The following is a 25,209-nucleotide window of genomic DNA, read 5'->3' as shown; positions in this document are numbered from 1 at the left end:
AGAATATTGATAAAAAAATGTTGTCTTGACATTGTGACTGTTCCTCTGGGCATAGTCCCTCGTGTACAGTCACCTGAATTCAAATGATACTGTTGGGGTTAATTTTTGTGGGTTTTTGTTTGTCAACAGGAGGCGAAGCGACAGAAGAAGACGCTGAAGAAGACTCGTAAGTTCATGGTCGACGGCGTGGAGGTGAGCGTGACGACGTCGAAGATCATCACGGATAACGACACTAAGAACGAGGAGATGCGCTTCCTGAGGTAAACTATGCAATGGGGTGACCCTCATTAGTTTCTGCTCAGATTTCACTGCTGCGTCTTCATTCCAGCCTTTTGATGCTAATGAAAGAATCCTCTAAGAATACACATATAGACCTTGTCTTCCAAAAAACCTTGCACGAGTTGCCTCAAAACATCCTAATGCTCCTCCTATCTCTCTCTTTATCTCTCTTTCTCTCTCTCTCTCTCTCTCTCTCTCTCTCTCTCTCTCTTCTCTCTTTCTGTGTGTGTGTGTGTGTGTGTGTGTGTGTGTGTGTGTAGGCGTCAGGAGCTGCGTGAGCTGCGTCTGCTGCAGAAGGAGGAGCAGAGGGCCCAGCAGCAGCTCAGCAACAAGCTGCAGCAGCAGCGCGAGCACATCTACAGACGCTTCGAGCAGGAGACCACGGTGAGGACACACACACACACACACACACACACACACACACACACACACACATCTACAGACGCTTCGAGCAGGAGACCACGGTGAGGACACACACACCAGCACACACACATCTACAGACGCTTCGAGCAGGAGGCCACGGTGAGGACACACACACACACACATCTACAGACGCTTCGAGCAGGAGACCACGGTGAGGACACACACACACACCAGCACACACACATCTACAGACGCTTCGAGTAGGAGGCCACGGTGAGGACACACACACACACACACACACACACACACATCTACAGACGCTTCGAGCAGGAGGCCACGGTGAGGACACACACACACACCAGCACACACACATCTACAGACGCTTCGAGTAGGAGGCCACGGTGAGGACACACACACACACACACACACACACATCTACAGACGCTTCGAGCAGGAGGCCACGGTGAGGACACACACACACACACACACACACACACACACACACACACACACACACACAAGGTGGCAACACTGACTCAGTCATGGGACAGATTTGCAGATATAATTTGCACCCTACTCAGACACAAGTGTCCATCAGTGTAAATGTGCTTTGCTGGACAACTCGACTGGATTAACACCCTACGGGGAGCACTTAAAGGACACAGTAGCATCACACCATGTTCTTTACCGCTCATGCAAAGAGCGTTATGAACGCTTCCTGCTCAGCTGTTTATTATTAAGGACATCAGGGTGACTCATTATGGCTTTAACTGCGTCTTAATTAGTATTCCCATTCACCGTACATGACAGTCAGCTCCATGTTAGCACATTGTGTGCTGCTGCTTAGTCCAAATCCATACGGCAGCTGTGCTGAACAGCTGCTTCATAGTATTAGTGGCCGCGTTGTGTTTTCGCTCCATCTGTGAATGGAGGTGTTAACCAAAGCAGCAGAAAATGACCTGGAGTCGACTAGTAGGCACAGCTGGGTTGACTGACTGACTGTTCTGGTGTTGTTTACGGTGCTACAGCAGATGGTGTCGTGTAGTGTTGTTTGCGGTGCTACAGCAGATGGTGTCGTGTAGTGTTGTGATAGTCGAGTGATATTTCAGATGGTGTCGTGTAGTGTTGTGATAGTCGAGTGATATTTCAGATGGTGTCGTGTAGTGTTGTGATAGTCGAGTGCTACAGCAGATGGTGTCGTGTTGTGTTCTGGTGTTGTTTGCGGTGCTACAGCAGATGGTGTCGTGTTGTGTTGTGTTAGTCGAGTGATCAGATGGTGTCGTGTTGTGTTAGTCGAGTGCTACAGCAGATGGTGTCGTGTAGTGTTGTATGTCGTGTCGTGTTGTGTGTCGTGTAGTGTTGTGTTAGTCGAGTGCTACAGCAGATGGTGTCGTGTCGTGTCGTGTCGTGTCGTGTCGTGTGATATGTTGTTGTGTTAGTCGAGTGATATTTCAGGCGAGCTGTGCAGACGGCTTGGCGAGTTTCACAAGAGCCGCTTTGTGGTTACATCATACGCACACATGGGCGTGCACTCATGAGCACACACACACACACACACACACACACCGTGTTGATTATTTCGGGAGTCATTAATCTGCTGAACCACACACACACTCACACACTCACACTCACACACACACACACACCTACCCCTCCCCACCAGTTCATCAAAATCCATTTCTAAATCCATACACGCCAGCCGATGTACACCTGTGCTTGTTTTCCTAAGGCATTTATTTGCTGTGGTTAATCAGTCAAGCTGAACTGAGGATTAACGCATGTAAGCGTACACGCTTCACGTACACACTTCACGTACACGCTTCACGTACACGCTTCACGTACTCGCTTCACGTACAGGCTTCACGTACAGGCTTCACGTACAGGCTTCACGTACACACTTCACGTACAGGCTTCACGTTTGTCCGCATCGCCACCTCCTTCCTGCTCCGTTTTGTCAACTACCAAGAAGTGGGTCGCTCGTTTACTTTCATGGTAGCGGGTGGCGAAGCCTTGACTGCGTCTGAGAAAAGACGTCCCTGGGGTCGTCAGGAAAGGAAAAAAGGGAAAAAAAGCAGGCAACCCTTTTTGATCGATGACCCGAGAAGTCAAGTGTCGACCTTCAGGCATTGTTGTGTAGGGTTGAGGGCTGTCAGTAAATGGCGTCAGTTGCTGAGCATTGATTGTGCCTCGTCCTTCCAAGCAGTTCTGACGCACGCAGCAGAATGTTCCAGAGCACAGAGAGTGTCCCACTTAACTGAAATGGTTGTTCAGCCTCCTCCCCACACACACACACACACACACACTCACCGTCCTTCTCAGCCGCCGTTTATGTACTTGCACAGGGTATTGGTTATTGATCACAGCACTACGTGGTAAAGAGTTAGATTTAAGCATGACGAAGTGGCTTGAAATCACCCCTCTCTCCTTTCCTCCTCCTGTCTGTATAATAGACATCAGCATTAAACATATTAAATTCCTATTCTCGTTCGATCGCGTCGTTTTTACATGTATCCCCATTCGATGCGGTTCATCATTTTGAAGTCAGACAATGGCATATAATAAGTTATTTTCGAACCACCACCGGATCCATTCCTTACAACCGGGGAGACTCTTTTTATTGTTACCAACTTTTGATACCTGGGATATGATCATACATATGATGCCTCTCTTTTTTACACTGTAATTTCTAACATTGTTCCCTCATTCCCTCGTCCCCTTATTCCCTTTTCCCCTCATTCCCTAATTCCCTTGTTCCCTGTCAGAGTAAAAAGCGCCAGTACGACCAGGAGGTGGAGAACCTGGAGCGTCAGCAGAAGCAGACCATCGAGCGTCTGGAGCAGGAGCACACCAACCGGCTGCGCGAAGAGGCCAAGCGCATCAAGGCCGAGCAGGACAAGGAGCTGTCGAAGTACCAAAACATGCTAAAGAACCGCAAGAAAGAGGTAGGAACGAGGAACTAAGAGCAGAACGTTTAGAGAACCAGTGTTGAGTGCAATGTAAAAAATATGAAGGTTAAAGAGGCAGAGAACAGACTGGAGTGTTGGTGTTTAAACACACATGCTGTAAGAAGTTCTTCAGTGAAGAGGGTTAAGTACTAGAACATGATGAAGAACCGCAAGAAAGAAGTAGGAGGAACAAGAGAGCATTCTAAATGTTTCCATGGCAATTAAGCCGTGGTGCTCTCGCTAATATTACAGTTAATTGCCTATTGATTGCGCTGCACTGGAAACAGACGGGTTGTTTGGAAGGAAAGAAATGCTGACGTAGCCAGAGGGTTCGTCTACATATCCATTGATCAAACCGCTGTTCTCAATAAGGCTGCCGTTGAAATTAATGCATCCGTCTGCTAATTGTGTAGCCAAGGGAAATCAAGTCAGAGCGTGAATGGTGCTAGCCTTGAGCATTGACGTGGTAAGCTGCAATGCTGTCTGTCAGCATGTGTACAACGTACATCTAAAGTGCTAGAGGTTTTGAAGGGTATTCAGGAAACGGATTTCCTGGAGGCCTAGTTGTTGCTGAATGCCATGTTTTTTGTGCAATGTAGAGCATTTGCTTACCTGTAGATATCGCAGTCAGTATTTTTTCAGACAAAGACAAATTTGTTTCAGTTTAGAAGAAAGCTTGACCATTTCAATCGCATCAAAGAATGCTCAGTATACATCACAGCATCAAGTGTAACCAAGGTGATTTGTAAGTTGAGTAAATTGATCAATATTTCCCTCCTATTATTTTTCAGCAACTAAGGGGTGTTGAAGGGCTTGTCACATGTCTGATCTTGAATGGTCTTACATTGTACGGCGATTGTGTGTGTGTGTGTGTCTGTGTGTGTGTGTGTGTGACTGTGTGTGTGTGTGTGACTGTCTGTGTGTGTGTGTGTGATTGGTTTGTGCACTGGTGTCACTGGAATCTTAAGGAGCCAAATCCGATCTCTGGCACCAGTAGAAGGATGACTTGAATGTCAGTGTCTAATCGAGAGGTGCTCTCTACATTTCTCTGTTCATTTATTTTGTTTTGCCGCCCTGTCCATTTTTCTTTTGCAACATTTGTGTTATCATATTTGTTAGTGAGACATCCGTGTGTGCGACTCTCCTCTTTGAGGTGGACAAGCGCCACGAGAGCTTTCTTTGTTTACCTCTCTGTTTCTCTTATTCATTCCCTGCCATCGAACGTGTTTGTGGGACGGTGTCCTCGCAAGGCCAAACAGGACGTTGGACTGTCACCCAAACACGTGAGAAATGTAATCATGAAACGCATTAGAGAGGACCTAATCCAAACGCCGCACGAAGAGGTAACCGCCTCGCCTCGCCTCTGTGTGTCGGATGTGACGACCCTTCACCTTTTGGGAGCAGATTCTTATTTCACCCGTCTTATTATTTCTTTTCATTCTGTTTTTTTTTGTTTCATTTTATTCCTTCTTTCTTTCTGTTTCCACACTTCAGATCTATTACCCACTTGCCAGTTGCATGAAAATACAGAATGCATTTTTACCCAACATGCCTTGCTGTTGATATGCCTGCTTTTGAGTGATGACGCACTGCATGCGATTTTGAAAGGCGGTGAAACAGATGCCTGCTTGCTTCAAGCTCTCTGTAATCACCTTTGCACTTACCCACACTGGCTTCCTACCTGACTTTCTTACGTAATGTGTTTTTTAGTGTGCGCTGTGTTTGTGAGTGCAGCGATTTGCTTGCTCTAGCTGAGTTGCTCTAACCCTGCAGTTTACAAACAGGTTTGAGGTGTGTGCGTGTGTGTGTGTGTGTGTGTGTGTGTGTGTGTGTGTGTGTGTGCGTGCGTGTGCGCGCGTCCTGCAGAGTTGCTTTGTGCTCTAACCCCCCCACCCCATCCTGGCAGGGCGTGGCCCACGTCATGATTCAGTCTTTCCAGCTGTCATCCTGCACGCTGTTCAACGCCCCCATGCAGGACGTAAGTGCAGCTGCTAACGCCTCCGCTGCTAACGCCACCGCTGCTAACGCCTCCACTGCTAACACCTCCGCTGCTAACGCCTCTGCTGAAGCTTCCACCTCTCTGTCTCTTTCCCTTCTAAAATTGCTCATGTGTGTCACACAGTGGTCGTGTAGCTGGACCGATGCAGTGAGTCACCAGCAGTGCAATAGTCACAGCTCCGACTCCTAGGGAGCCATAGACGCATATCTTGAACTTCGAGGATTCAAGACTTGACACAGTCCAGCAGTTTACTGTGCACCACCATGTTCTTATATCCTGTGGACATATGTTCTTATATCCTGTGGACTACCTTATTGCCCAGGGATGACTGTGCCCCCCCCCCCCCAGTGCTAATCTCCGGTTAGCGCCAGCGCTCCAGTTCTGCAGCCCTCCCAGATGGAGCTCTTTTGCAGCTGGAGGCCCGTCTGGTTGCCATGCCAACGCGTCACCCGTGTCACCACCCCCTGTAGGGAGTCTCAACACTAACGCACACGCTTAACGCGGCAGAGGATGACCTCAGCGCGGGCCTTAGAGACGATGCCAAATGCCGCGACAGGTGTAGAGATGAACCTTTAAATAGAGTGTGTATCTAAGAGCTTGATCGGCTGCCCTCTGCTATTTTGAGTCCGTAACACGCAAACACACGCCTGCCCATGCAGACGCAGTGTGTTTGTGGATAGCTGGTGCAACGTGATGGCTACACACCACACCTCCAGTCTGAATTATCTATTACATTTTACTCATGCATTTCACGCACACCATTAGAAAGCACATGCATAAATTGCAGAAAGGGTCTCCCCCCTTTTCATTAGCTCAGTCCCAGCCCCCATTTTACTTTGACTTGCTACCTTCTCAAGCAACAGAACTGAGGACTGGTGCCACCTGTGCTTCTTATGAAGTGACTTCAACCCAAGGTAACCTATTCTGACGCGAGGTCAGCTGCCTACATATGTTGCGTCATCCCTAGGCTCTAGCCAGTGCTCAGACTCGGCCCGTATGCATGACTCCAGCTGTCAGTCATCTCCGGTCGTCATGGAGACAGACTGGCAAAGTCTTGCTTAGTCTGAGGGAGTGAACCCGACGTGACTGGCACCTATGAGCAATCTGCAGGAGTGTCCTGACTTTGACTCCTGACTTCTGTTCCTGCTTTCCCTCTGCTGTGTGTGTGTGTGTGTGCGTGTGTGTGTGTGTGTGTGTGTGTGTGTGTGTGTGTGTGTGTGTGTGTGTGTGTGTGTGTCTCTACAGCAGTCTTCATTGGCTTTTTACAGGTGGACCATTGTCAGTATTGTCCAGCAAAAGGCAGTTTTCCACCTTGACTCCTGAGGCAGTGTGCTTGTGTGCAGTGACTCAATTCCTGTTTTCCACAACTCTGACACGGCAGTTGTTGGGCTTGTTGAGATTTCATGAGGCCCAGTGTTGTAGAGGGGGAGAGGAGGCCTGTGAGAGAGAGAGAGAGAGAGAGAGAGGAGTCTCCCTGCCCAGCCTCTCTCTCCTACTGCTGCACTGATAGCTGTGCTGTGCTCCTCGGGTTCCAGACCTTTCCTTCCCTTCCTTCTCCTCTCCTCTCCTCTCTCCGTGTGATCTTGTGTGGAGTGTCTTTCTGAGGGACGCCAGGCGTTGACGAGAACGGCCCTCCGCTGCTCGTCACGCTGGTGTCTTTGTGAAGGGTTATCTAGGGTGCATGCTCAAGAGAATGGACGCTTTCAGTTTTTCTAAAAACGTATCTTTTCTCGCCCTCCCTTCCCTCCCCCTCTCTCTCCCTTGCTTTCTCTCTCTCTTTCTCTCTCTCCCTCTCTCGCCCTTTACATCTCTCTCTATCCCTCCGTACCCCTGTCTCTCCATCATTATCTATCTCTCTCTCTCTATCCCTCTGTCCCCCTCTCTCTCCATCTCTCTCTCTATCCCTCCGCCCCCCCCTCTCTCTCTCTCCATCTCTCCATCTCTCCATCCCTCCCTCAGGAGCAAGAGTTCCTGCAGAAGCAGCAGCAGGAGCTGGACAGCGCCCTGAAGAAGATCATCCAGCAGCACAAGCACGAGCTGGCCACCATCGAGAGGGACTGCCTCAACCACAAGCAGCAGCTGCTCAGAGGTGTGTGTGTGTGTGTGTGTGTGTGTGTGTGTGTGTGTGTGTGTGTGTGTGTGTGTGTGTGTGTGTGTAACATCACAGATAGGCAATTCAGGTTATCAGGTTATGAATTTAGTCTCGGCATAAGAGTACGGTCAGAATATGACCGAGATAATGACATGAGTGAATGTGTGTGTGTGTGTGTGTGTGTGTGTGTGTGTGTGTGTGTGTGTGTGTGAATGCCTTTGTTGCAACATCTCAGGTAGGAAATTCAGGTTATACCTGTAATCAAGTATTGGATGAGAGTAAGGTCAGAATATAACTCTGACCTTAGACCTGTATACTAAATTGAGGTGTGTGTGCGTGTGTGTGTGTGCGTGTGTGTGTGTGCGTGTGTGTTTGCGTGTGCGTATAGCAACTGCGTCATATAGTGTGTAGGCGTCTCAGGTTGTGCCTGTCATCAAGTGTTGGAGGCAGAGGTCAAAGCATAATTACCTTAGAGTGTAGGGATGGGAATTGCCAGAGGTAACAATATGACACTATCATGATGTTTGGGCCACAACCAGCAAGTATAGTGTTCAGTTCTGTGATCCATTACGTTTCATTTCCCCCTTATGTTACGATTCATATACTGGGAGTCTCTGTAGTCATCTTGGTGCAGTACATTTGTTCTCAACTCTGACCTCCTTTCCAATTTCACCTGTGACGCATAGGGAGAATGAAGTTTGTGTGTGTGTGTGTTTGTACGTGTGTGTGTACATGTGTGACTGTGCAGGTGTGTTCATTTTGGCACCTGCATCACAAACTGCCTAAAGATATCGTATAATGGACTCACAGGACAGGACGTAATTGCCTTTGATCGAGATGTCTTGTCTAAATCAAGATGTCTGTCCGTGTGTGTGTGTGTGTGTGTGTGTGTGTGTGTGTGTGTGTGTGTGTGTGTGTGTGTGTGTGTGTGTAACAGCTCGTGAGGCAGCCATGTGGGAGCTGGAAGAGCGCCACCTGCAGGAGAAGCACCAGCTGCACAAGCAGCAGCTGAAGGACCAGTACTTCATGCAGAGGCACCAGCTGCTCAAGAGGCACGAGAAGGTCAGACATCTGGTCCCAGATCAGTCCAATCAGCTGCCCTCGTTCCCAGATCAGTCCAATCAGCTGCCCTCGTTCCCAGATCAGTCCAATCAGCTGCCCTCGTTCTCACCTCGCGGACTCAAATGCTGTGTTCACACGCCTCTTTCATCTCGTGTTGGACTTCACACGCTTCTTTCATCTCCCACTCTAGTCCTCTATTATAACTCAATTGCTCTGTTCGCTGACACAAATGTATTTAGGGCAGTCACTTTCCACTACCAGATCCCCTCCGCCAAAACACCGTCTGACTCCAGATCAGTATTTTTGGTTTAATGGGTAATATGTCACACCTGTCTTCATTGGGAAATAAAAATGGCTTAAACTGCTATGAGATGCTTTTTAGGAGTACAAAAGCTAGTCTTACATTCTAACAACTATAGACACACACACACACCAAGTCCCTAGCACTCACCTGGGTCCAGCCAAAAAAAGCAAAAAACTAAAACAATGTCAAACCCCAGTACAGCCGTATGGACTAATCAAGGATAATATAACCGACTGGAAGACCTGTATCCCTGTTACTTTATGAGTGCAGATCACTCTGACACAAGCTGGAAGCTGGGAGAAAATGTGGAAATGTCTTGTCTTGTGGTAAAATCTACTGCAGGACTCATTTTTATTTACATATGGATGTGTTCTTCTCCGATAACATTGACGTCTGTTTCCTCCTCCTCCTCCTCCTCCTCCTCCTCCTCCTCCTCTTCCTCGCGCTGCAGGAGATGGAGCAGATGCAGCGCTACAACCAGCGCCTGATCGAGGAGATGAAGAGCAGGCAGACGGCGGAGCGCGGCCGCCTGCCCAAGATCCAGCGCAGCGAGGCCAAGACGCGCATGGCCATGTTCAAGAAGAGCCTCCGCATCACCTCCTCCACCGTCTCGCCGGAGCAGGAGCGCGAGAAGATCAAACAGGTAACACACACACACACACACACACACACACACACAAACACATACACAAGTAGATCAAACAGGTAACGCACACACACACCATTTCACACACGCATCCATACACAAGAAGATCAAACAGGTACAGAAACACACACATGCACGCATACCTTCATACAATGTGCAAGAAGGTACAAGACACACACACACACACACACACACACACACACATACATACATTTACATGTATACTAGATGATTATTTGTCATCACAAATCACTCAAAATGGCTTGTTATAGGGATTCAGTGGCTAAAAAGTGTGTGTGTTTGTGTGCGTGTGTGTGTGTGTGCGTGCGTGCTTGTGTGTGTGTGTGTGTGTGTGTGTGTGTATATAGTTTGCAGCCCAGGAGGATAAGAGGCAGAAGAATGAGCGTCTGCACCAGCACCAGAAGCACGAGAACCAGATGAGAGATCTGCAGCTGCAGTGTGACGCCAACATCAGAGAGCTGCAACAGCTCCAGGTACAACACACACACACACACACACACACAAACACACAAACACACTCTGACACACACACGATCACACAAACACACTCTGACACACACACACGATCACACACACACACACACACACACTCTCACACGTACACACACTCTCACACGTACACACACACTCACACATACACATACACATGCACACACACTCACAACCTCACACACACACTCTCTCACACACACACACATACACACACACACACACACACACTCACACACACTCACACACAGTCACACACACACACACTCTCACACACCCACACACACACTCTCACACACCCACACACACACTCACACACACAAACACTCTCACACACACTCTCACACACCCACACTCACACACACAAACACTCTCACACACACTCTCACACACCCACACACACACTCACACAGACACTCACACACACACTCTCACACTCTCACACACTCACACACACACACACACACACACACACACACACACACACACACACACACACACACACACACACACACACACAGAGACCTGCATCTGTAATGCATCAACATTACAGTTTCAAAGCTAGGTACAAAAGGTACATACACACACACACACACACACACACACACACACACACACACACACACATAGACCTGTATCTTTAATGCATCAACATTACAGTTTCAGAACTATGTACAGTACACATGAATTGAGCTGTGCTGATGTCACTCTGTGTGTGTGTGTGTGTGTGTGTGTGTGTGTGTGTGTGTGTGTGTGTGTGTGTGTGTGTGTGTGTGTGTGTGTGTGTGTGTGTGTGTGTGTGTGTGTGTGTGTGTGTGTGTGTGTGTGTGTGTGTGTGTGTGTGCAGAATGAGAAGTGCCATCTGCTGATTGAGCACGAGACCCAGAAGCTGAAGGAGCTGGATGATGAGCACAGCCAGGAGCTCAAGGAGTGGAGGGAGAAGCTGCGGCCACGCAAGAAGGTCAGACCAGCAGAACACCGCTCACGGTTTTAACTGTCTGTCTGTCTGTCTGTCTCTCTGTCTGTGTGTCTCTCTCTCTCTCTCTCTCTCTCTCTCTCTCTCTCTCTCTCTCTGTCTGTCTGTCTGTCTCTATCTCTCTCTCTCTGTCTGTCTGTCTGTCTGTCTCTCTCTGTCTGTCTGTCTGTCTTTCTCTCTCTCTCTCTCTCTGTCTGTCTGTCTGTCTGTCTGTCTGTGTCGCTCTCTCTCTGTCTCTCTCTCTCTGTCTGTCTGTCTGTCTCTCTCTCGCTCTCTCTCTGTCAGTCTGTCTGTCTGTCTGTGTTTCTCTCTCTCTCTCTCTCTCTCGCTCTCTGTCTGTCTGTCTCTGTCTGTCTGTCTGTCTGTCTGTCTGTCTCTCTCTCTCTCTCTCTCTCTCTCTCTCTGTCTGTCTCTATCTCTCTCTCTCTCTGTCTGTCTGTCTGTCTGTCTGTCTGTCTCTCTCTCTCTCGCTGTCTGTCTGTCTGTCTGTCTGTCTGTCTCTCTCTGTGTCTGTCTGTGTGTCTCTCTCTCTCGCTCTCTCTCTGTCTCTCTCTCTCTCTGTCTGTCTCTGTCTGTCTGTCTCTCTCTCTCTGTGTCTCTGTCTCTCTATCTCTGTCTGTCTCTCTCTCTCTCTCTCTCTCTCTCTCTCTGTCTGTTTGTCAGACTGTTCATCTGTGTTATCCCCATATTTGCCTTCTCTTTCACAATCTTAAACAAACCCTTCTCAGAAACACTTTTCTTGAACGAAGGCAATGTATCAAACATTCTCTCTCTCTTTCTCTCTCTTACACACACACACACACACACACACACACACACACACACACACACACACACACACACACTCAGTGGGACAGTGTTACTAAGCTCTTCCCTCACGTTGTGCGCCCCACACAGGCCCTGGAGGAGGAGTTTGCGCGGAAGATGCAGGAGCAGGAGGTCTTCTTCAAGATGAGCGGCGAGTCTGAGTGCCTCAACCCCTCAGCGCAGAGCCGCATCTCCAAGTTCTACCCAATCCCCAGCGTCCACTCCACGGGCTTCTAACACACACATACATACACACACACACACACACACACACACACACACACACACTGGGGCATACATACATGCACAGACTCTCTCATACACACACACAAACGCAGACACACAAACGCAGACACACACATACTGGAGCAGCAATGCACACTACAGGCCGCCACAGGTGGAGCTGCACCTCTGCTGCCTTGACCCTTGACCCCTGACCCCTCTCCACCCAGTAACTGTGAGGTGACAGAAGAAGGAACCACTCTTTAGGATTTTACTCGTTCCCACTCTCTCACACCGATTCATTTTCTCTCTCTCTCTCTCTCTCTCTCTCTGTCTCTCTCTCTCTCTCTGTCTCTGTCTCTCTGTCTTTCTCTCTCTCTCCCCCTTTTCCCTGTTATTCTATATTTTTATTTTGGTTAATTTTTCTTCTCTTTTTTTTTTGTGAGACACTCCACACATTAAATTGACAGCATTGGTATTTGAGAATGGTTGGAAAGATTCACTCTTATTTTGTTCTTGACACGCACAAAAAAATCCTAGTGCCTAAACAAAATGAAATCGACTTTTTATAGGGTTGGTGGAGAAAGTAAACTGCTGCTGAATTATTGTTTTTACTCCAAGTTCTTTACACAGTAGCAGCTTAACCCGTCTAGTACCTCAGCCACAGTAGCAAATGATGAGCACAAACCAAAACATACAAAAAATAAATAAATACATTATAAATAGTCATTTATTTTGTAACCAGTGCAGCCCCTAATCATCGAACAAATTCGAGGTGGAAGAAGATGGCACCTTATTGTCAATAGCACAGAGGGGGGTGAGTGCAGGTTGTTCTGCAGTCTGAACAAATCTGAAGAAATCCATTAAGGTCCTGATGAAGCATATCTTTTTGTAGTAGGCAAGAATACAAAATACAAATAAAAAGCTGTCTGCTTGCTGTAGTGCCTTGATTGAATTCTGTTCCTCTTTTGAGGGCAAAGGCAGGAAGTTTGGTTCCCCCAGCACGGAGGTTCCGCATCTCGAGGTCAGAGTGAGGTCACTTGCCTTCTCCTGTTCTCGTACTCAGTGATGACTTCTTCTTTTTTTCGTTTTGATTTCCGATGAATGACAGATTTGGTCATACTCAATGAAGGATTATTACTTTGTTTTGTATTTTCCTCACATATTGATATGCAAGAATTTTACAGACTATTGGTTTTTTTGTTGTTTTTCTTTTGGTTGTGACTGGTGTGGATTTGTGTATTTGTTTTCGTTGTTGCTGCTGTTGATGAAGCTAAGAATTTGCAGCACACTTTTCTTTTGTTGTCGTTCCAAGTACATCGGCAGAATATCAACAACAGATTAGCATTCGTCACTACCAAATACTCCAATCATAGGAAGCATGCTTTTGAGTGTGTTTGTTTCCGTTTATAATCCGAGAAGTACCTTAAGCGATGTTTTTTTTTTTTTTTTTTTTTGCAACAATGACTAGTTTACTCCTTTTAAAACAATGACTGTAGTTTACCTTTTTTTACTGTGTTAGTTGATTCTGATTACGTATCACTGCAGGAGGATGACAGGTTAATTTCCTCTTTTTTTTTGTTTTTCTTTCCTCATCTCAAAACTGCAGATATACTTCAGACAGACATACAGTGTTTCTAATTGAGGTACGGTAAAACGTCATGAATTTATACTCTCTGTGGTAATCGGTTTTAGCTACATTGTAATGGAAGCTTCTTCAGCTGTTATTGTTTTTTTTACACTACTCTGGAAGTACTTGCATTTAACTTTACTCTAAACTGTAAATGCAGTGGAAATACAGGACGGCTCTGGTAAGCGCGAGCACTTGTTGGAACGACTCCTATTATGAGCCTTGGCTATTAATGTGAACTGCTACAACGAGGGTCAAATCGATATATATGAAGAAGTGCTGAGCACCTTTTTGGACATCTGAAGAATTTCTGCAAGTGGATATTTAAAGAATCCTATCTAGACGCAAGATCATAAGCATACTAGAATTACTTGGATTTGTTTTGTTGTTTTCCCACATCAACTTGTTTTTGAAATGTAAGCAAATCTCGCTATGTACTATTTTCGTCGTTCTGACTCCATGCAGTGAATGCCAGTCATACAATTTGGAGAAAACCTCCGGATTGCATTTTTAAGTATTGTCTGTCCCAATGTAAGACATGATGTCTTTGCAAGAGATCAGGTTGTCATGGTTTTTTTCGAAGAAGCCACAGATTTAGTGTAATGAAATTGTTTCCTGTAAATAATAAATGATGTCAGCGTCTTTGTGTTGTCTGCGGCTCCGCTCTTCTTTATTACATAATAGTGACACAAATCTGGTAAAAAAAAAACGATTCTAAAATTGATTGGCTGTTCACTACCTTTTTGCCAGAATCAAGAACAACATCTCTTAATCTTTTCATTTCCTCATTTTTAGCTTGGTGGAAGACCAACTTGATTCAGTTGTTTTCTCATGATTTTTGCTTATGATTTTGTATGATTGTCATAACTAAATGGTAATTACAGTGCCCTCCGCAATTATTGGCACCCCTAGTGAATATGAGCAAAACAGGCTATAAAAAAATATGTCTTTGCTGTTTATCCTCTTGGTCTTTCACTCAAAATATTCACAAAAATCTTACCTTTTCATTGAAGTAAAACGATTAAAAGAAAGAAAAAAAACTGTTGACATAAATAAATAAATAGTTTTCCCCAAAACATGTGTGCCACAATTATTGGCACCCCTTAATTTAATGTTTTGTGCAGCCTCCCTTTGCCAAGATAACAGCTCTGAGTCTTCTCCTATAATGTGTGATGAGGTTGGTGAACACATGGCACAGGATCTGAGACCATTCCTACATGCAGTATCTCTCCAGATCCTTCAGATTCTGAGGTCAACGTTTGTAGACTCGGCTTCAGCTCATCCCACAGATTTTCTATGGGGTTTAGGTCGGGGGACTGTGATGGCCATGGCAAAACCTTTATTCTGCGGTCGGTGAACCATTTTTGTGTTGATTTTGAGGTGTGCTTCGGATCATTGTACCCCTAAATAGTATACAATAACACTTGAGAGACATGTCGTTTTTTTCATAGAAACTAAGAGTTTTATTGTGTGGAGTGTATACATTCAGGGGACGTTTTGACAGTGTATTAAAACTGAGGTGATATACGTGACCTCAGTCTTGTCCCTACACCTGTATTTTAATTGTAGTCAGCATCTTCTGCCCAATGCTGGTCTATCACTAAACTGTCAACTCCAAATGAAGCGAGTAGAAATATATATATATATATATATATATATATATATACTCTTATTATAATATCAATTTTTTTATAAAAACACCCCACATTCAAACACAGTATGACAAGTCCCCCTTGCAAGGAACATGCAAGAATATTGAACTTTTAAATCATTTATACAAAAAAATCAATCCTTAAATGAAAACTGCTTTTCTCAACAACAAAAAACACCAGCACTATATATTAGATATATTATTGTTATTGGTCATTTAGTGAGTCAGAGCATCATTACTTCGAGTGTGATTAAAAACCACATACTGGCTAAGATCCTAAAATCATCTTCAAAAAATGACAGCAGACAAAGAGCGGCTGGGTAAATTATAATCTAGCGGTAGTATGAAGGCCAATTCATACCAGAGATTTGCATCAACATGAAACCGCTGCAGAACGTCGCAAAGCAGAGTTGCTGAGTGGTGTGAATTAAAGTGTAATTTCACCCACTGCATAATTTAGAAAAATGCTAAAAGGTGGGCAAGGGGCTGAGAGTGGGATTGGGTCTCAATCAACAGGGGCAGATGCGCCAGCATTAACCTTGCAAGGTTCAGGGTGATTGTTGTTTTGCTGTTGCAAGATGTCGCAGCAGTCTGAACTCCACTGTTTTACAACGTTTTGTTTGCTGGTGTCACGTAGTTGTAGCTTGTCTCTTCGCAAATCTTTGGTCTGAGCTGGCCTTAAGAGGGACATCTGCACGCTGGTGATTACGCTCTAGTGCTTCGCCGTCTTCTGTGTTTCACCCATGCAGCCTCGCCTGATCGAGAAGAAAAAACACAAGAAGTTAAGAAATCACAATCAGTTTCAACACTCAAGTTGTCTTTTCACTTTATCATACTTGCATGCATACAAATGAAATGGAAAGAAGAGATGCAGACATTTCCACAGTTATAAATGCTTTATAGATGCGTTATAGATCATATATACCTATAACTGACCCCTCTGTTGAACTGATTAACAGGAGAGGCATGGTGAAGTGGGACATACTATTACAGAGTGTTAGTTGCACTCATTAGCGCTTTCTCCTTGGGACTGAATGGTCATGAATGGTGAATTAGTTTTAGCAAATTTTCAGAGTTCACTACTCTCCCCCATGAGGTACATTTATGTTAAAGCTTCATGCAGTCCTACTTCCGTAAACCAAAACATTAAATGATTTTTTAAAAGTGATAATTAACCAGACGTTAACTTCAGACCATATGAATGGTCATGTGTGACAGTACTTACCTTTCTCCCCATGAGGCCCTTGAGGTCCTGTAGCTCCTGGGAAGCCTTGTCCCCCTGTCATTAGAGAGATGACGTTAGTCAGATAACAGTCATATGCACGTGGGAACCAGCACTGTGATCCCATTGTAATAGTGTAGTCCCAAATGGCAATATGTGTACTCTTGTTAGTGAGATTCATACAATGGCATTTTCTCCAAGCAGGGTAAGGGTGAATAATCTGTCTCATGGACTAGTCATCCATTGCTTTCCTTACAATTAAGTTAATTGTTTTTTTTGTGTGTGTGTGCAAACTACAAAGGTACCACTCAGCACTGTTTGAGGGTAAGTTCTTTATAGTCATGGTGGAGGTTGCTAAAAAGTCATCAGTGTGTTCAGTACCTGTCGGGCCTGGGTGTCCCATCTCGCCCTTCTGCCCTGGTCTACCAGGAGGTCCAGTGAGACCTCCGTGAGCTGTGGAGGACAGGACATACCGCAGTGACATGTCTCAGTGCCTAGGTTATCACTTGAAGTAGCAGCCTACAGAGCTTTTAGGCAAAGCAGTTTACTTCTCCTCATGCCAATGCATGAAGGTTCTCAGTGCACCATGCGATAAAGGAGGCCTACTGACGTCATTACTTTCAATGTTCTATGGGCTACATTATATAAGTACTGGCAGCCATGTAGCAACCGAGGAGCTGTCTGGTGTGGGTCACATACCCCTCATGCGGTTCATGAGCTCTGTGATGTTCGGGTCGGAACCAGGTGGGCCTGGGGGACCTGGGAGTCCGGGCGGTCCCTGCACGATCCGCGAACGATCTTCCAACTCGTCCTGCAGCATGCCATGAGCTAAAGGTGTGAAAAGAGCGAGTTAGGGCGGGGGGGAAAGGCAAAGAAGGGGGGCGGGGGGAAACAAATGTTTTGGTTTCTTCATAAGAGAGTACTGGCTCCAGTAATCAGCGTCACCTCACGTTTCAAATGGCAGAACAATTAGCTATGGCACAGCCATAACAGCATAATGCCTTTTATTGCTGAGGAAAGAATGAGAGTAACGTGATGTTGTTCAGATGTTGTTAGGCCTTAACTGTAAGAGGATGTACTGTGTGTTAAGGTGCAAGAGGAATTGAATTTGTGAAAGAATTGGAGTTTAGGGAAACCATCTCAAATCTGTATGAGTCACGTAAAGGTTTGCCCTGGCATTTGAATCATCTCATCACCCTGAAAAGTGAAAACACAATAAAGTCTCACATTTGATGTAGTCCGTCACTCTTAGAGCCACATCGGGGTAGTCTACGGTCTGAGGCCCTCGGTTGAAGTGAGCTTGGCGGGATCCAGCGTTGGCTTGCTCTCCCTTGGGGCCCTGGGGCCCTGCAGGACCGGGAGGCCCTGGCGGTCCAGCCAAGGCGCCACTAAACTTATGACCTGCAGGTCAACACAGATGCATCAGGGACAAACCACTCAGAGATGTTAAGGCCTTAAACTAAGTACAAGTACATGTGGCACCTTCCCAGTGGCTGACAGAGGTGAGGTGTAACTCAAATCTCTGCAGAACTTTGTGGGGGGGAACAAAGTGAATTTGGGTGGAAACATTGACTGGAGTGAACCACTGAGATGGGGGACCACTTACTGTTGAAGTACTTCTCGATCTCGGTCTGAATGCCCTGGTATTCATTTGAGGCGTAAGACACCAGTCCTTGCCTCTCTGAGCCGGGCGGCCCCTGAGGCCCAGGTGGACCTGGAGGGCCAGGGGATCCCCTAAGACCAACAGCTGAGGAACAGAGGCAATAAAATAGGTACTCTAAGGACGAAGAGACAGGTGTCATCTTCATACTACAGCAGAAGGGGATCATTCTACGTAATTCATTAGTTCAGGCCGTACTGATCGGTTGAATCACGTTTAAAATGCCATAATGTCGGTTAGGTTTTAGTGAAAATCAATAACCAGGGCCAGTTGTCACCATATGACACCAAAAGGAGGAATATACTACTACCTCAGAGAGTAGTGGCCCATCCCATTCATTTTTGTTATTGAGTTCTTATTAACTATGGCTGAATCGTTTCTGAAACGGCATAATTTCCTTCTCTGCAACTGACCACTGACCATTAGAGCAAGTCATTTAAGCTCTGAGCAATACTCTTAATATTAACAATAGTAAGATTGTTGTGGAGGTTGTATCAACACTGCCAGAGAAGTAACACTTACTGGTCAGATAGTCTTGAATGTTCTCCAGGTCTCTGGGAGCCTGGCCAGGAAGTCCTGGTGAGCCAGGAAGCCCAGGAGGTCCAACTGGGCCTTGGTGTCCTTGAAGGCCCTGGAAGTCTGAGTCTGTAAATCAAACCAGCAATGTTATCCACTGGCTCAACTTCAACAGCACATCATTTAAGCCAGGAGCAGCGCAGTACTGGTTATGAATGTCGGAGTACAGGGCTTGTCATATCATAGATGAAGCCACACCTCAGTAACTAATATTTAGTTGTATCTGTTCTATATGGCTTCAGTTATGTGGTTTGTACATGTAGCTAGAGTGCTAGACAAAACCATTTGTTGCTGTATTTTGTATAGGGAACTTGTTTACCCACTGGATCTGTGGCAAAGCTATGTTCGGCATTACATTGGTACCTATTCCAGCAAGGTCCAACAGAATGTTCCATCAGAATGTACAAAAAAACGTAGTACACGTGTTTCATTGAGAGGTACGTTTGTGTGGCTCTTACTCCGCAACAGGGTGGAGAGATCGAATAAGGTTTGTCCAGGCGTTCCTGGAGGACCAGGAGGCCCAGGAGGTCCTGGCCTTCCAACCATCCCACGCTCTGCCCACACAAATTACACCCATGTCAAAGGTCACAGCCAACAGAAGTCTACAGCACAGCCAACATGCACATTTTATCATTTCAAAGGGATTGACCCAGTAACACTAAACATGGCAATGCTCTGATTTTGAGGGTTACACAAAGGCCAAGGCTAGAAAAGGAGATGCAGGTGTGAAGACCATCAATGGAGAACTGAATCATCAAAGGATCCCTTAACGTTTTGTAAGTAGGAAACCCTCCAGTGCTGAAGTTCAACTTGGTGTCTCTGTCACAAATTAGTGTACTATAGTATTGAGTACAAGGTGCAAAAAATAAAACATGACACATGTCCATCCCTGACCAAAGATGGACAGTTCACTTCACTTGGTCCCCGGGCGCTACAAGCTGCCCACTGCTCCTGGGGGGTCCTTGAGGAAGGACGGTCCAGGATGGGAAAAAGCAGAAAATAAATTCACCGCGACCACAGGCCTACCTGCGTGTGTGTGTGTGTGTGTGTGTGTGTGTCCTGTGTTGCCTCCATATATGCACGTGTGTGTTCCAGTGTGTCGTGTGTGCCATTAAAAACCTGACAAAGGTTTTAATTATATTATTATATTGGGCATTTTTGGGGGGAAGTATGGGTGGAGCCTATTTGACTGACAGCAGCACTAACCATTCAGCATGCTGAGGACACGTGCAGCCACTTCCTGTGGGTCAGTTGCTCCATAGGAACCTGCACCAGGCGCAGCAGGGGTACCAGGCAGACCAGGGGCACCAGGCGGACCAATCAAAATCCTCCTCACATCTTCTCCTGCACCAAGCAAAGACAGTCAGACACAGTCAGACATGCTTTGAGAATATGGAGCACAACGGCACATAGACTAGACTAGACTTCCTCCTGGACTGGACTGGACTGGACTTTCTCCTGGACTGGACTGGACTGGACTGGACTGGACTGGACTGGACTTCCTCCTGGACTGGACTGGACTGGACTGGACTGGACTGGACTGGAATTCCTCCTGGACTGGACTGGACTGGACTAGACTAGACTGGACTTCCTCTCAGTTACTGTACACTGGGTGTTAACATCGAATCGGGGTAAGTAATGAGCATGTTGTTCAGAATACACAATGGTTGAAGTTAACACCTGCACTCCACTAAAGACTGCCACATTGTGAGATACACTGATGCAGGGGAACCTCTGCACAAACCAACGAGGTACCTGTGCAGCCTTTGCATCCTGTCCTGCCAGTTACATAATAAAGAGGTGACTACCCATCTGGCTTCCACAATAGGAATAAAGTCCAGTTCCTCCCACTCGCACCCCTACTCCCCCTTTGGTATCGGCTGTCCTTTGCATTGAGTAGGTAACAGGCTTTCAGGATGACTGTCAATTTCAGACGGCCACACCACACTTACTCTGCATAATGGAGATGATGTCGTTGATGGATGGACTGCTTCCACCACCAGGGGCGCCGGGCGCTCCGGGGCTTCCAGGAGGACCAGGTGGACCCCCAGTGCCTGCCCCTGACACCCCAAAACAAAGAGTCATAGCATCACACACATCCCCTCATAAGACTGAAGGCAAACAGACGGGAAGATGAATTAAACTTGCATTTTGAGGAAAGTGGATAAGAAGGTACTGTTACATAACAGATTAAAGTACGGGAGCAAGAGGGACTGTGATCAAAACAAAGTAAGATACTACTGATCTGACTTACATCCAATTCGAGAATTCACATTTCTCTTTTGCACTTCAGATGTTGATTTAATTAATTGAATCCTTATGGGAATGAACAACAGCAGGCCTCAGCTGATACTGTGTTTCTAAAATGTTGAAATATTTCACTCAAAAGTCACCAGAAGAAGTCACCAGAACTTAGCCCTCCACTGAATCGTGTTAGAGGTTTTAATAGCTGACAGTAGCTTCAGTCCTACTTTGAATGTAGCCAAGGACGCGTGCAGCTACTTCCTCCACTGAGGTGTCTGCAGAAGAACCAGGAGCTCCAGGGTATCCAGCAGGGCCGGGGGTCCCGGGGGTACCGGGGGCTCCGGGGGGCCCCGCCAGGTAGTTCCTAATCCCGTCACCTGACAGAAACACATCACCAGGACATGAGCAGCGCAGAAGTAAACACATCACCAGGACATCAGCAGCGCAGACGTAAACACATCACCAGGACATGAGCAGCGCAGACTTAAACACATCACCAGGACATCAGCAGCGCAGACGTAAACACAGTGAGCCCTATTGGGAGCACTGCCCAGGGTCAATCACTTAGTGAACATAACTACTTAATTTAGGAACAAATTAGTTAATATATTAGTGAATATAACTAGCTGATTTAGCAACAAATTGGTTAATGTAGTTCATTTGAGTAGCTAATTTAGCAACAAATGAGTTAATGTGGTTAATTTAACAGTGATTTAGTTCACGCAAGTAGTTAATTAAACAGTATTGAGGTAATTGAACACTCATTGGCCCTCAAAAATAAAAAAGGTTTCTTGCATTTCAATTCCCCATATTTGTTCATTATTTGACTGGACATTGACGCGACCCTTTTCCCCCTCTCTTGGTGGGGCAAAAGGGGCAGATATGAGTTCATGCCACTCACTCTGGAGGTATTCAGCTATTTGTTGGCCAACAGATCCAGGGTCTGTCAGACCCGGAGGCCCTGGTGACCCTGGGGTTCCGGGAGGCCCTGGTGACCCTGCTGACCCTGGTGACCCTGGGGGGCCGGGTGGACCGGGTGTGGGTGATCCTTGATCTGAGGGAGAAAGAAAGACGGGGGGGAGCAGAGAAAAAGTGAGACGAAGAAATAGAGAGCCTTGTATAAAAAGGCCGTAGCACAAAAAGGCGAGGTGGTACACTTAGGAGAATCCGCAGGATCTTCTAAAGTGTTCCTGAGGGAACTTACTGCTTGAATAACCAGGGATTCCAGGGGCACCGGGAATACCAGCTTCACCTGGTGTGCCAAGACAATGAGGAACAGATTTAGGAACGACAAGAGAAAGAAGAACAGAATGAGATCAGAACAGGTAAAAGAAGAGGAGGACTCGTCAAAGACAAATGGGAGAAACAAGCGAGAGAGAGAGAGAGAGAGAGAGAGAGAGAGAGAGAGTTGGGAGATTAGAATGTTCAAAAGCAATTCCTCTAAGCTTCCATTTTCAAAACTTCTTGGGATATGTGTGTTACATTCTTATACAGTCCCACACAGGACATGAACCCACTGACCTCTAGGACCCTGTGGGCCTTCTGGACCATCCGGCCCCTCCCGTCCCTGAGGTCCCTCGGCGCCTTCTGAGCCCTCTGGGCCTTGGGATCCTGGGAGTCCTGGAGGGCCGGGCTGCCCAGGGACACCTGCATGAAATAAAAACCCAGTGCACTCAAGAGACGGTTTACAATTAAAGACATTTGGTGCTCCTTTCTACAGCGGAGATAAACTATTTTAGACGACGAGGCATGATGGTCTTTCATGAAAAGCAGCCATACAAACTGATCTAAATACATTGCTTTCATTCTTCCCCTCCATCCACACACATGAATGAGATGAATTCTGAGTCACTCACCAAGGCCTGGCTCTCCTGTGAATCAAGGAGATCAAAAAAAGTCAATCAGTCAAAAGCAATCAAACAGCACATTATAGAAGAAAACAGGCCTCTCAAAAACCAGGTCTTCATTAAATGTGTTGTGCTGGGCAAAGGCAAATAATTGCAACTATGAGGTAGACAATGCCAGTGTAAACTACTGCACCTGTACACAGAGTGTGATATAAATGATGTCTATTTAAATCCCAAACCTGGTCCCTGGCAGTAAGAATCACATGGCTTACCCCTGTATCCCTGTGGGCCGTCCTCGCCTGCGCAAGAGAGCAGAATATATGATTGCAATGCAATCAACATCATTCAACATTCATTCACACCAACACAGAATAGGCAGAATCAGGGCATATTGTTTGCAAGTGGGTCTCTATCGTTGATGAATTCATGGAACCATATGCATCACACTATAATAATAAATTATATTTTCAACAGTTCAGGACCTGGTGTGCTTAGTAAAGCCAATAAAACAATTTGCAATTACTATCTCGCTAGTGCTTTAGCGGGATTACACTTTGTACCAGGCTTTTTAGTCTCTCAACAAATGGTTACTTTTGTTCCATAAGAACCGTTAACCATTCATACGTCCACTGATCTGGAAAGTTCCACATTCTTGGAAGATACATTGCTCAGATATCGGACCTCTAATATAGCTTCATTACACCTTCATAACAAACACATTTTCTATGGATTCTGTAACCTCAAAAATAAAAGACGTATGCTTATACCTTTTTCCCCTCAAAAAGAGGAGAATTACTACAGATCTACTTCTATTTCTTTTTAATAGGTGTCCCAGTCAGATTTCACATTTCATAAGAGCATAAATATTAAACAGGGAATGTGTGATTGTTATGAGACTTACCTGGCGCTCCCCTTGGCCCTTGTGGACCAGGAGGTCCTGCAAAACAATCAGGTAAAAAAAACATCTCTTAACCACTAGACACCACCACCTACACACACACACACACAAAACCGCATTGTAGCAAAATGAAACAGAGAGAGACAGGGTGAGAAAGTGTGTGTGTGTGTGTGTGTGTGTGTGTGTGTCTGTGTGTGTGTGTGTGTGTGTGTGTGTGTGTGTGTGTGTGTGTGTGTGTGTGTGTTTGTGTGTGTGTGAGAGAGAGAGAGAGCACTCTTTCAGGAAGATATTGCTCACCTGCCGCAAAGGTTCCTGGTTCACCTATTTTGCCAGGGGGACCAGGTATTCCAACACCTGCGAATTACAGCAGTGACTATCTGACACACAGCTCACACAGACCGCTGAAACCAGTGTTTTATGACAATCATCTGGACTTGGTTAAGAGCCTCATTCATTACCCAGGGAGATGAGCTAGTGAGCTGTTAGCTAGTGAGCTGTTAGCTAATAAGCTGTTAGCTGGTGAGCTGTTAGCTGGTGAGCTGTTAGCTAATAAGCTGTTAGCTGGTGAGCTGTTAGCTGGTGAGCTGTTAGCTAGTAAGCTGTTAGCTCACTTTCCAGCTGGAGTGAAAATTGTATTGACTGTAATTATATTCACAGGGTATGAACAATTGTAACAATAATCTGTAATTGGCTTGTGTTTAAGTGTGTCTCATGACTGTTCACATCATGCCTGCTCACCTGGCTCTCCAGGTGGCCCAGCAAGTCCAGGAGGACCCGCTTTACCCTCACCTGATAAAAATGAGACACAACATGTATGTAAACAAACAAGTCCACACGTCCACAAACAGTCTGAATGTGTGACAATAAGCACAACAGTACTTGTCCATTCATTCTATAGAAACACACATCTAGTACATTATTGTATTCATTGGTTATGTGGGAGGTCTACATGACCTGTAGCGATTTTTACCTGGAGAACCAGGTGGGCCTGCGGTTCCAGGTGGGCCGGGAGGTCCAGGGGGCCCTGGCGGGCCAGGAACAGGTGTAGCTTCTTGTTCTGGTTGGAACCAGAGAAGATATTTGTCTTAAGGTGACAAAAGCCTGTATGAATGTACTACAGGCCACTTTGTACATGATCGTAGTAGTAAACACAAAGTTAGCTCTTGGAGCTCAATGACTAGGAGTGTGTTGCACACAACAAATTTATAACTTTGTTCCATAACATTACTTTGAAGAAGCCTTCCTTCACTCTGAGAAATCAGAGAAAAATGTTATA

General features: G+C 46.1%; 2 protein-coding genes across 2 annotated transcripts in view; one reads left to right on the top strand and one right to left on the bottom strand.

Annotated features, from left to right (window-relative positions):
• The window catches only part of LOC105891020 (STE20-like serine/threonine-protein kinase), a gene marked incomplete at its 5' end in the record, with an annotated part of 28,260 nt that extends 13,774 nt beyond the window's left edge, over positions 1-14,486 (top strand). Inside the window, 9 exons of the mRNA XM_031562316.2 lie at positions 130-260; positions 540-663; positions 3,405-3,584; positions 7,546-7,675; positions 8,616-8,740; positions 9,496-9,687; positions 10,059-10,184; positions 11,048-11,161; positions 12,074-14,486. Of these exons, the coding sequence (XP_031418176.1) occupies positions 130-260; positions 540-663; positions 3,405-3,584; positions 7,546-7,675; positions 8,616-8,740; positions 9,496-9,687; positions 10,059-10,184; positions 11,048-11,161; positions 12,074-12,220 (1,269 nt within the window). The remainder of the gene's footprint in view (positions 1-129; positions 261-539; positions 664-3,404; positions 3,585-7,545; positions 7,676-8,615; positions 8,741-9,495; positions 9,688-10,058; positions 10,185-11,047; positions 11,162-12,073) is intronic.
• Positions 14,487-15,168: 682 nt separating this feature from the next.
• On the bottom strand, positions 15,169-17,552 carry LOC116219209 (EMI domain-containing protein 1-like). The gene is made up of 3 exons (XM_042703556.1): positions 17,408-17,552; positions 17,090-17,161; positions 15,169-16,765 (listed from the first exon to the last, which is right to left on the bottom strand). The coding sequence occupies exons 1-3, from the start codon at positions 17,526-17,528 to the stop codon at positions 16,692-16,694; spliced, it is 267 nt and encodes an 88-aa protein (XP_042559490.1). The 5' UTR covers positions 17,529-17,552; the 3' UTR covers positions 15,169-16,691.
• Between the last annotated feature and the right edge of the window lie 7,657 nt (positions 17,553-25,209).

Source organism: Clupea harengus, chromosome 24, assembly GCF_900700415.2.
Source record: "Clupea harengus chromosome 24, Ch_v2.0.2, whole genome shotgun sequence".
Classification (NCBI taxonomy): Eukaryota; Metazoa; Chordata; class Actinopteri; order Clupeiformes; family Clupeidae; genus Clupea; species Clupea harengus.
This window is presented reverse-complemented; position numbering and strand designations above follow the sequence as displayed.

Excerpts from the sequence above, each read along its gene's own strand:
- LOC116219209 (XM_042703556.1), bottom strand. The coding sequence starts at position 17,528 with ATGCTGCAGGACGAGTTGGAAGATCGTTCGCGGATCGTGCAGGGACCG. Across the intron at positions 17,162-17,407 it reads GCTCATGAACCGCATGAGGG|CTCACGGAGGTCTCACTGGA; the intron begins GTATGTGACCCA and ends TGTCCTCCACAG. Across the intron at positions 16,766-17,089 it reads GGGACACCCAGGCCCGACAG|GGGGACAAGGCTTCCCAGGA; the intron begins GTACTGAACACA and ends CTCTAATGACAG.